Source organism: Salmo trutta, chromosome 8, assembly GCF_901001165.1.
Source record: "Salmo trutta chromosome 8, fSalTru1.1, whole genome shotgun sequence".
In the NCBI taxonomy this organism is placed as follows: Eukaryota; Metazoa; Chordata; class Actinopteri; order Salmoniformes; family Salmonidae; genus Salmo; species Salmo trutta.
Genome location: NC_042964.1, coordinates 39352881 through 39363825, shown reverse-complemented (window position 1 = coordinate 39363825; position 10945 = coordinate 39352881). Strand labels below are relative to the sequence as shown.

General features: G+C 48.4%; 1 protein-coding gene across 3 annotated transcripts in view; it reads right to left on the bottom strand.

Moving 5' to 3' along the window:
• Window positions 1-1892: 1892 nt before the first annotated feature.
• The window catches only part of LOC115198877 (neuroepithelial cell-transforming gene 1 protein), a 35172-nt gene continuing 26119 nt past the window's right edge, over window positions 1893-10945 (bottom strand). For 2 of the 3 annotated variants that reach the window (XM_029761264.1, XM_029761265.1), the window contains 7 exons: window positions 6235-6519; window positions 5439-5501; window positions 5064-5237; window positions 4602-4859; window positions 4326-4496; window positions 3785-3971; window positions 1893-3675 (listed from right to left, as the gene is read on the bottom strand). In XM_029761264.1, coding sequence (XP_029617124.1) covers window positions 3230-3675; window positions 3785-3971; window positions 4326-4496; window positions 4602-4859; window positions 5064-5237; window positions 5439-5501; window positions 6235-6519 — 1584 coding nt within the window. In that variant the 3' untranslated portion in view covers window positions 1893-3229. Of the gene's footprint in view, window positions 3676-3784; window positions 3972-4325; window positions 4497-4601; window positions 4860-5063; window positions 5238-5438; window positions 5502-6234; window positions 6520-10495; window positions 10750-10945 lie in introns of those variants that run through there. The other variant, XM_029761266.1, reaches the window with a different exon arrangement.

Genomic DNA, 10945 nt, shown 5'->3' with positions numbered 1-10945 from the left:
AAACAAATGTCCTCATCAATCTACACGCAATACCCCATACTGACGAAGTAAAACATCTTTTAGAAATTTTTCTAAATGTTTTAAAAATAAAAAACAGAAATACCTTATTTGCATATGTATTCAGACCCTTTGCTATGTGACTCGAAATTGAGCTCAGGTTCATCCTGTTTCCATTGATCATCCTTGAGATGTTTCTACAACTTGGAGTACACCTGTGGTAAATTCAATTGATTGGACATGATTTGGAAAAGCACAAACCTGTCTATATAAGGTCCCACAGTTGACAGTGCATGTCAGGTCAAAAACCAAGCCACGAGGTCAAAGGAATTGTTCGTAGAGCTCCGAGACAGGATTGTGTCGAGCCACAGATCTGGGGAAGGGTACCAAAAAATGTCTGCAGCTTTGTAGGTCCCCAAGAACACAGTGGCCTCCATTATTCTTAAATGGATGTAGATTGGAACCACCAAGACTCTTCCTAGAGCTGGCCGCATGGCCAAACTGAGCAATTGGGGGAGAAGGGCCTTGGTCAGGGAGGTGACCAAGAACCTGATGGTCACTTGACAGAGCTCCAGAGTTCCTCTGTGGAGATGGGAGAACCTTCCAGAAGGACAACCATCTCTGCAGCACTTCACCAATCAGGCCTTTATGGTAGAGTGGCCAGACGGAAGCCACACCTCAGTAAAAGGCACATGACAGCCCGCTTAGAGTTTTCCAAAAGGCACCTAAAAGACTCTCAGACCATGAGAAACAAGACTATCTGGTCTGATGAAACCAAGATTGGACTCTTTCGCCTGAATGCCAAACGTCACGTCTGGAGGAAACCTGGCACCATCCCTACGGTGAAGCATGGTGATGGCAGCATCATGCTGTGGGGATGTTTTTCAGCGGCAGGGACTGGGAGTAGTCAGGATCGAGGGAAAGATTAAGAGAGCAAAGTAGAGCGAGATCCTTGATGGAAACCTGCTCCAGAGCACTCAGGACAACGACACTAAGCACACAGCCAAGACAATGCAGGAGGACAAGGACAAGACTTTGAATGTCCTTGAGTTTCCCAACCAGAGCCTGGACCCGATCAAACATTTCTGGAGAGACCTGAAAATAGCTGTGCAGCGACACTCCCCATCCAACCTGACAGAGCTTGAGAGAATCTGCAGAGAATGGGAGAAACTCCCCAAATACAGGTTGTGCCAAGCTTGTAGCGTCATAACCAAGAAGACTCAAGGCTGCAATCGCTGCCAAAGGTGCTTCAACAAAGTACTGAGTAAAGGGTCTGAATACTTATGTAAATGTGATCCGTTTTTTTTATTTTATAAATTTGCAAACATTTCTAAAAACCTGTTTTTGCTTTATCATTATGGGGTATTGTGCATAGATTGATGAGGGGGAAAAAACAGTTCAATCCATTTTAGAATACGGCTAACGTAACCAAATGTGGAAAAATTCAAGGGGTCTGAATACTTTCCAAACGCATTGTATTTTTCTAAGATAGAGGGACGAGGGCTGGTTTGTTTGGGAAGAGGAATTCATCGTAACTCTGAAAGTGAAAATGTTTTGCTTGTAGTTGCCCATGTGAGGAAATGTGGGTGAATGTTCAGAAAAGATTTCCAAATTATGAGCTCTGCATTGTTTAGTGGGGTCATCACAGCTCCATGGAAAGTTAAGTCATTTGTCGGTTATAGCCAAGACTAAGAGATGCCATAATGGTGTAATCATTGTCGTCACGCCATTAACTATCTAAACAATTCAGAGAACTCAAAATTCAGAGAACTCAAAAACAGTTACCAAGACAGCAACCAACAGCCGATGATGATTGTGTTTATGTATGACACGTACGTTTATTCAGTCCACTTTGTGGAAAAAAATAGAAAGAAAGATTGTAACTCAAGTCAGATGCAACTCTTACACAGATCTTTATTATAGATTTTTGTGTTGTTTTTATACCACATACATACAGGCCATGGCAGTCATATCACAGCCGTTTACTAGCTCTTCACTTTTCAGTACAGTTATTTTCCATCCCCTTTTCAAACAGCCAAACCTCTACACTCATTTTCCTTCTACAAAACACTTTCACAACACCATCTGTTTTCTCCCTCAAAACATACATAGTCTTTCTTTACATTTTTCTCACTGGCTTTTGACCAGTGCCTCTAACCTCCATTTTTGACAAGGCACCACATCCCAGCTCACTCGGAGCTCCATCATTGCGTGGCTAGTGGCAAAACACACCTTGAAACAAAAACCCAACTTCTCAGTTCAAACACATTCAACATTTCCATCTTTTTCCCACATCTCTTAAATCTTCTTCTAAACATACTCTTTTGCATTTCTCAACCCATCTTTGTGGTTTCTTTCAGCTATACGTCATCTCCTCAGTAGATCCCAACCCATCAGACAAGTATGTACATGCTCCTGCCACTACCGTGACTGGGCAGTGGCAGCGTCAACAACTAAAGCTCCGTGGAAGATTGCTACATTGAAAAGTGATAGATTTTCATTCGGAAGAGTCAGCTTTTTAAACCAACATGGCTCAGTTTAAATTGTTTTTACATTGTAGTAAAAGAAAATCTCATTTGATATGTTTTTTTTTTCCCCCATTAAAATGCGATTTGATTAAAATTAATGCCTTCAACTGCAGTAGATGCAAAAACGTGGCCGGATCATAAAAAAAAAATCTGTTATTAGGAATGTACAAAAATAAGACCCGTCCTCCAGTACACCTACGAATCAGACTTATCAAATTGTATAGTTTTCAGTTTCGTATACATCTCATCTATTGTGGGAACTCTTCCCTTCTATCCACCTCACATCCCCAAAAAGTGTTAAATAACTTCAGCTAAAAGCTAGAAACAGTGCTGTTTTAAAACAGAGCTACAGTAAGTTCAGATTGAAAAAAAAAGGAGTAAAACTTTAATTAAAAAAAATCAAACAGTAAACAGGACAATATGCACAACTTCTCTCTAATTACTGAAAGCCAAGCAGGCCTCTCCAGAATGGTATGCACTTAGCCCCTTTGTGGACAGAACCAAGTGGAGGGATGGAAGAGTAAAGTAAATAGCTGCCAATGGGGACAGTAACACAAAATACTGTTGTAATAATAAAACACACAAACACATAAATAAAAAGTCCCACGGGGAGGGAACACCCAGCCCCCCCCCCACTCTGCTCCCCCTTCCTTATGTACAAACATATAGTCCGCTCGCCCAGGAGTCCATTTTCTCCCCTCTAATTACACCATGGTCTCCTTCCTCTTCCCTAAGGCACAGAGGGAGCGCTTGTCCTTTTTGGTTTTGTGTTTGGGCGACGGGGAGGATAGTGGTGATGAAGAGGAGGATGAGGAGCGGGAGGAGGGAGACGTTGAGGTGGGACTGGGGGTCTCGTCCCCACATAGCGAACTGGAGGCGGACGTTGCACCTGCGGGCGTCAAAGGGCAGTTCTCGTCGGCCTCCTCCGTGTGGATGATGGAGGAGATTTTGGAGGAGTGCCGCTTGGAGTGGGCGTCGTCTGCCAGGGAGGAAGCGGGCGTGGTGACGGCGGCGTCGGCCGGGTGGTGGACGGAGATGGCGCTGCGCAGGCAGTTGAGCCACTGCTGCTTGTGGAAGACGTCGTTGACCTGCAGCGTGTGGGACTGGCCCTGAGACGGGTCATGGAAACGCACACGGAAGATGTTCTTGGCTGAGGAGATGAACAGAGAACAAGAGGTTAGATTAACCATCAGTTTCAGTTACAGGCTTTAACCTCTACATAGACATGGAAGGTCATAGGGGAGGGGTCAGGGGCTCACCTTTGTCTGAGTTACTGAATGCTCCTCTGAAGGAGCCACCCATTTTGACGTCTCCATCCTGCAGGTCCTCCAGCACCAGGTCCTGCACCGGGATTGGCTGCCGGTACACCTGGAAACAGTGGTGCTCGTTCCGCGTCACAGACCGGGTCATCACCAACAGCTCTGTGAACAGGAACACATGCAGCTTCTGGAGGGAGGACAAAGGAAAGGAGAGAAGATAAAAAAAAAAGAATATTAAAATCAGATCATTGCCAATGTTTTGTTTAATTTCAGGCATAGTTTCTCACATTCTGCCAACAGATAATTATTTTTTTCCTGAGGACTTATTGGTAGAGATTCTCATGTGGTTATGTAATTCATGTGTTATTTGGTTCATTTTAAATGAAAAAGGTCCAGGTTTTGGACTGCCTTATTTGGGGGTGCAGAGCTCAAGTTTGTGCACGTGAGGGTTAGAAGGAGCCTGGGAAGAATCATTGCTTTAGGTGGATTGAGGTGCGAGTGTGCGTATTTTAGCATTATAATGTGTGTGTTCTAAACTCACTGTTCCGCTCTTGTTGCGTAGCTCGCCGTGACACAACAGACTCTTGCACTGGTCGATGCGCGGGTCTCTTTGCCTGTCGTCCAGATACTCCAGCTTGTCTATGTAGTACTGGCTCTCTGACTCACCCTTCTTCATGTTGATGTCAGACAACACACCCTGGATGATGGTGATCTGGAGACACACACACTGTTATAGTCACAAACTGATAGGATACAATGATATATTTGATGTTTCAGAACGCTGTGTTCATGAGTGTTTGTGGGCGTCTCCACTCACCGCTAGCTCCAGGTGGGGCGTGTCGGGGTGCTCGGGCGCCGTGTGTTTGAGGATCTCTTTGAGCAGGAGGGGGTATTTGAACAGGCGGGAGCGGGGGATGTCCAGGAAGCTCCACAGGTCCAGCTTCCTGCTGAAGGGAGACTCCAGGCAGCGCTGCAGGAAGTCCTGCACCCTTCGGTCCTGTTTCTTCTGGTCCAACAGGGCCTTGGCCGCCACCTGGTTACTGCAGTAGTCTCGGTATGCATTCAGCCCTGGCAACTGGTGGGGAGAGAGATGTGCCGTACCGTTAGCACTTTGGCCATTCACTGCTAGATAAACATACAGATGTCATGTCATAAAGGGGCATCTTTATGACATCTTCAACACGTTGGTCCCTGCTAGATAAATACTTATACAGGTAGAGACAGGTAGAGAAAGATAGAGAGAGGCCAAAGTTGAGTGGGCACAGGCCCTGGTACGTACCCAGCTGACGACGATTTGTCCTATCTGTCCCACGGTGCCGTCGGGGCCGGTGGCTCTGGCCAGCTGGGCCAGCAGGTCCTCGTGGAGGGGGATGTAGGCATCCAGGTCCCCGAAGATATGGGTCAGCTCCTCCTCCGACATGATACTCAGCTTCAGCATGGGGTCGTGGTACGCCTGGAGGAGAGAGAAAATAGAGCCAAGCGGTCATTCAACGGCTAACGGTTTATTTAGAAAGAGAGGGGGAGGCTAAGTATAGCTCTAGGATTCCATTCCATTTCTTTTTATAGCTAATGGGTAGAGGAGAGCTGCCAACTAGTCAGGTTTAATCTGTGTGCCTGGTATGTACTCTCGGAGGGTTTGAAATAAAGTACGAACCTTGCGTGCGAGCTGGAGGTCCTCAATCAGGTCCTGTTCCCCGCGAGTCAACTCAAATATGGCCTGAGGGGGAAGGAGATGAAAGACATATTTAAAACACCATGGAACAGGATGTCATGCCAAATTAAAACACAGTACATATTAAACCGTATAAAACTAAAGAGGACACCAAATTACTGAGTGCATATTAAAAGTAAGAGGACAAATCAACGCCAAATGAGTTGCCAAATTCTTGGGTCCCTTCTCCCTCTCTGTTACTCTCGGTCTCTCTGTGTTGTTTATGGTTTGAGATTATTCTGACAGTTGGTTGAGAGGTCTGCCAGGCCAGGGGTACATTAGTGACGCCAGACAACAGCTCTGGAACAGACTGGTGACAGACTGGGCCTTGACCGCTTCTAACCCCACTTAGCTCATGCAGCACAAATACCGAGGGGGCTTTCAAAACAAACAAAAGTCTGAACTCTTGTATGAGAATCAAAAGAGAAAAACAGAGCGAAAGAGGGGGGAAGAGAACAGGAAAAGCGCCCAGCCCTCTGGCTTTAATAACTCTGTCCCAGGCTAGGTTGAATACCGTGGTGTCTGGCTATGTGACCTGGAGCGCACTCAGTCATCTGGAGCGCTTTAGCAGGGCCAGCCGGACTAGACATCAGGTATGTGGTTCAGTCTCTCACCTCACACTGTTCTAAGCTAATCAAACCATCTATTGTTGCAGCCGAGTTCCCATTCTTTCTCTATTGGGATTTGTGTGAAGAGAGATTTGAGAATACAAGTCTATGGTGACGGTGTTGACTCTCACCTCCTGTCTCTTGATCTCCTTGGTGGAGAAGGTGCCCTTCTGGTGGACGTCTAAGGTCTCCGACCACAGCGTGCTGTTGCGTCTCTTGGGCGGCGTGGGCGCCACCGCCTTACTACATGGCTTCTGGGGCACGCCCGGCGTCTTGCCACCATTGCCATCACCCCGGAAGGACATGGACTGGATGGTCTGGCCGAAGCGCCGGACGGCCCCATTCCTCACGGGGGAGATGAGGTTAGCCAGCGAGCTCACCCTGCCGAGAGGACGGACACGCTTGTTGCTGGGTTCCTGGATAGAAGAGGGAGAGGGGGGAAAACACAGATTAGGCTTAGGATCCTCAACTTCCTTTATCATTTACCAGAAACCAAACCATCTGAATTCCAACTCTTTTAGCAGAAGCCTCACCAGGAAACAGCTAGAAGCTTCCCCATGACTGATATCACATGGCCCTCATGATGCCAGCCATGAATCCCTATTGATGACACTACCTCCACAAGGGACTTGGTCAGGAAACTGTTACCAGGGAGGAGGGGTTTGGCCCATAGAGACAGCGGGCAGGAGGAAGCAGCAGCCCCAGCAGCTGTTGCCTCCATCATGTGAGGACTGAGGAGCCCAGGGCAGGCTGGGGGAGCACAAAGACCCTCTTTCAGACTGCAGCCCAGAGGCGCCGACCAGAGAAGGGGCCTGGAGGCATGCCAGGAATGCACCCCTGCTCTCAGCTGTCCAACACACTCACACTACACACACTTACTCTGTCTCTCACACACACACACACACACACACACACACACACACACACACACAACTACTCAGCATTATGGCCTGACCACAGCAAACGGGCCGTGAGACTGGGACTGTTCAGTCACTCAAACATGGGAAGACAAAAGGCCTCAGTTTAACTCCCGTCTCCCAGAGTTCAGTGAGGTATGGGACAGGACGGTGCTGTGTTTGGACAGCTACAGTAAAACTGATGTGACTCTGGACGGAAGACCACCGGTGAGAGACAGAGAGGAACTAACAGGCCTCGTCCTAAACAGGCACCAGAATACTGGAAGTCAGTCTTTTTTAGGAGTCACAGGTGGGAGGTTGTGGTGCGAGTTGGAACAGGCCCTGGAGCCCTCGTCGCGTGAGAGAAGCACCACACCTGTGCCAGGTAATCCCGTTTCACCCCCCTGTACTGAGCCCTGAGGCAGGGAGAGCGCAACACTCCCCTGTACTGAGCCCTGAGGCAGGGAGAGCGCAACACCCCCCTGTACTGAGCCCTGAGGCAGGGAGAGCGCAACACCCCCCTGTACTGAGCCCTGAGGCAGGGAGAGCGCAACACTCCCCTGTACTGAGCCCTGAGGCAGGGAGAGCACAACACCCCCCTGTACTAAGCCCTGAGGCAGGGAGAGCGCAACACCCCCCTGTACTGAGCCCTGAGGCAGGGAGAGCGCAACACTCCCCTGTACTGAGCCCTGAGGCAGGGAGAGGGCAACACCCCCCTGTACTGAGCCCTGAGGCAGGGAGAGCGCAACACCCCCCTGTACTGAGCCCTGAGGCAGGGAGAGCGCAACACTCCCCTGTACTGAGCCCTGAGGCAGGGAGAGCGCAACACCCCCCTGTACTGAGCCCTGAGGCAGGGAGAGCGCAACACCCCCCTGTACTGAGCCCTGAGGCAGGGAGAGCGCAACACTCCCCTGTACTGAGCCCTGAGGCAGGGAGAGGGCAACACCCCCCTGTACTGAGCCCTGAGGCAGGGAGAGCGCAACACTCCCCTGTACTGAGCCCTGAGGCAGGGAGAGCGCAACACTCCCCTGTACTGAGCCCTGAGGCAGGGAGAGCGCAACACTCCCCTGTACTGAGCCCTGAGGCAGGGAGAGCGCAACACTCCCCTGCTAATGCACTGGCCCGCTGCCAACAGCCACAAACATCACACTGCAGATCTGAGGTTATGAGTTCATAGACTGTGAAAGAGACCTCTTCAAAAACAACCATAAATATCATGCAATTAGACATGTTTTGTGAATAAAAACATATGTCTTGTGAAATCTATGCTGCATGTCTATTGGAACCCCCAAGCTCTTAAACTCTCTGAGCCTTCTCCTGACTCAGCATGAATGGGGTTTTGCCTCGGCTCAGCGAAACAGAGAGCCATTCAAGCTCCTCCTGGCCCCAGAAGCAGACCACAGCTGCAGAACAGATCCACCCCAGAGTCTGGCGTGAATCTGCTGGCGTGAAAGCCACAGTGGCTGCGGCCAGCTAGGGTCATGGTCCAAATGTGGTCGGGGTCTTTGACCAGGACTGCCAGACAGTCCAGGAACTTACCTAAACCACAGAGCCAATAAACCGAGAGGACCAAAGCGGACCACATCCGAACCGCTCTGACGGTGGTCCAGAAATGGTGCGGTCAGAAAGGAATCCCAATCCTAAAACGCAGGCCTGGTTTAAACCTCTTTAGACTTTATTTTAATGGGCCTCATTACTGAGTGGAGAGAGGACCATAATGGCCACACTGACCAACTAGTTCTGCTGTAAACCCCATTGGACAACGGAAACAGAGAGAGGGTGAATTTGCTTTGGAAATCAAGAGGTCTTCCAATGTAAACTTTGGAAACGTGTGTTGCCCATTGTGCCTTTCCTGTCATTTGGGGACCGGCCCTGGAATAACAAAGGCCACTAGTGATGTTCTTTGTACGCCCACCCAGTGTTACTATCAGCTGGAGAGAGCAACATGTAGACTGATAGAAACTAGTCCTAGTCCAGGCAGTTTGACTACAGGGAACTCCCTGGAATACTGTTCAGTCACGCTCCTTTCAGGAAGCCAGACATATCCGGGGTTTGTGCTGCTGGACTGTATCGTTCTGTACCATCTTTGGAACAACCGACCCCCCCACCCACCACCACAACACAGATTGAGGGACCATGGGTACTCACTCAAATCTTCCCTAATGTCCTAAATTGGCCTCTGGTGAGATTTTAATAACCCCCCAGAATTCTCCTTCTACCTCGTTATCTCCAACCAGAGAGCCAAAGGCTCATCAACTAAATGTATCCACTTTTTCAGCCAGCACTCCCCCCAAAAGCACCTTCCTGTGCCCCTGGCCTCCCTTTGATGTAACCCCGCATGTTAATCCCTGCTGGCTTGGCTGTCCCTCCTGCAGCTCTCTCACTGATTACAGCATTGCTGATAGCAGGGCTCTGAGGGAGTGGAACACCACTGTTTACCCTGGATTCCAACAAAAGAGCTCATCAAAGAGTAACTGTGGAGTGACTTAGGTTTAAAAATGGGTGTCACAATCATGAACATCTGTTGAGAAATGCGACTACTCACTTCATTGAAGAACTCAACTTCTCCTTTCTGATATACCGACAATGTAGCCGCTGGCTTCCCCCTTAAGCCCTTTCCGAAATCTAACCACAAAAACCTTGAATGGGGGAAGGAAGGAGACTAGAGAAGTGAGTAAGAAAGGCTGCTGCTGACCAGTGGCTCTGTGTGAGTCAGAGAAGAGGCACACCTGGGTTCTACCCCCCTCCCTTTAATTGTGTGTGAGGAATGCTGCCAGCCTGCTGTGTGAGCACTCACACCTGAGAGCCACTGCCCTCACTGCCCCAGGGCTCTGAGAAAAGGAGGGGGAATCCCAACTGGCAAACTAAAAATGTGCAATAATGTTGGCATTAAGTTCCAACCACACACACATTCCAAGTTAGAATGTTATTGGAATTAAGAATTTGGTGAGAAGTCGCAAACATGGTGCTGATCTCTGTATGGCTATTTGTCCCCTGCTGTTACAGTGCTGATGAGGAACTACTCATCCCCGAGAGCTAGGATACATTACCTGTCTGGGCAGATGGATTCACACAAAAGCCAGCAAAGCTAAAGGGATGGATAGTTTTATGACCTCTGCTCTACAGGTTAAAGTTATCATCTTCAGTCCGACAGTATCATGGAACAAATATCTCTAAAAAGTTTGAATTGAACAAGGTTCTGCCAGAGACTAAACACACCACACACACACACACACCTTACTAAGGTGCAGTGTTCAGGTGAGATACGAAGTATGTGACAAATATGCTTGTGACGAAGCTGTTGTTCACAAAGCATGGGACACATTTTTTTGTTTTGATAGCAGAGAGAACAGGGCAAGGTGCTGATACACTCAGATCTGACAAGAGATCAGTGGCTATCGCAGCAGAGAACAAGTTCCTATCCAACTGATACCAAATGACAAAGCCAGCAGAAAGAACATACTAGATCAAATCACTACTTCTCCCAGAATCTCACCTCTGAGTCTTTGTTGGCTTGGTTTTGACAGTCTATAGCTTGTAGAGTCCGTTTGATAGGCACCAAGCTACCCAGTACATCGTAAGCCACCATAGCGTTGAGAAAAAAAAATCCAACAAGGTTTCTGCTATATCCAGTTAGTCTTCATTATTCCATATGAAAGACTTATTGTTCAAAATATCTTTGTGAGAGTAGAACAAATTCACTCCACACACTACGGCTCTCTCATTCTAAACTTTGGTCTGAGGTGGAGTTAGGGAGGGGGCGGTTTAAATACTCCTTGGTAAAGGGAGGAGCAAGCTCTCCAAACCCCTCCCACCGTTTAGGGGGGTTACTGTTGGAGGAATCAGACTCTTCTTGAAGGGCTATACAGGCGAAGCAGCCCATTTTGTGTGTGTGAATCACCAACAAAAAACACACACACACACACACACACACACACACACACAC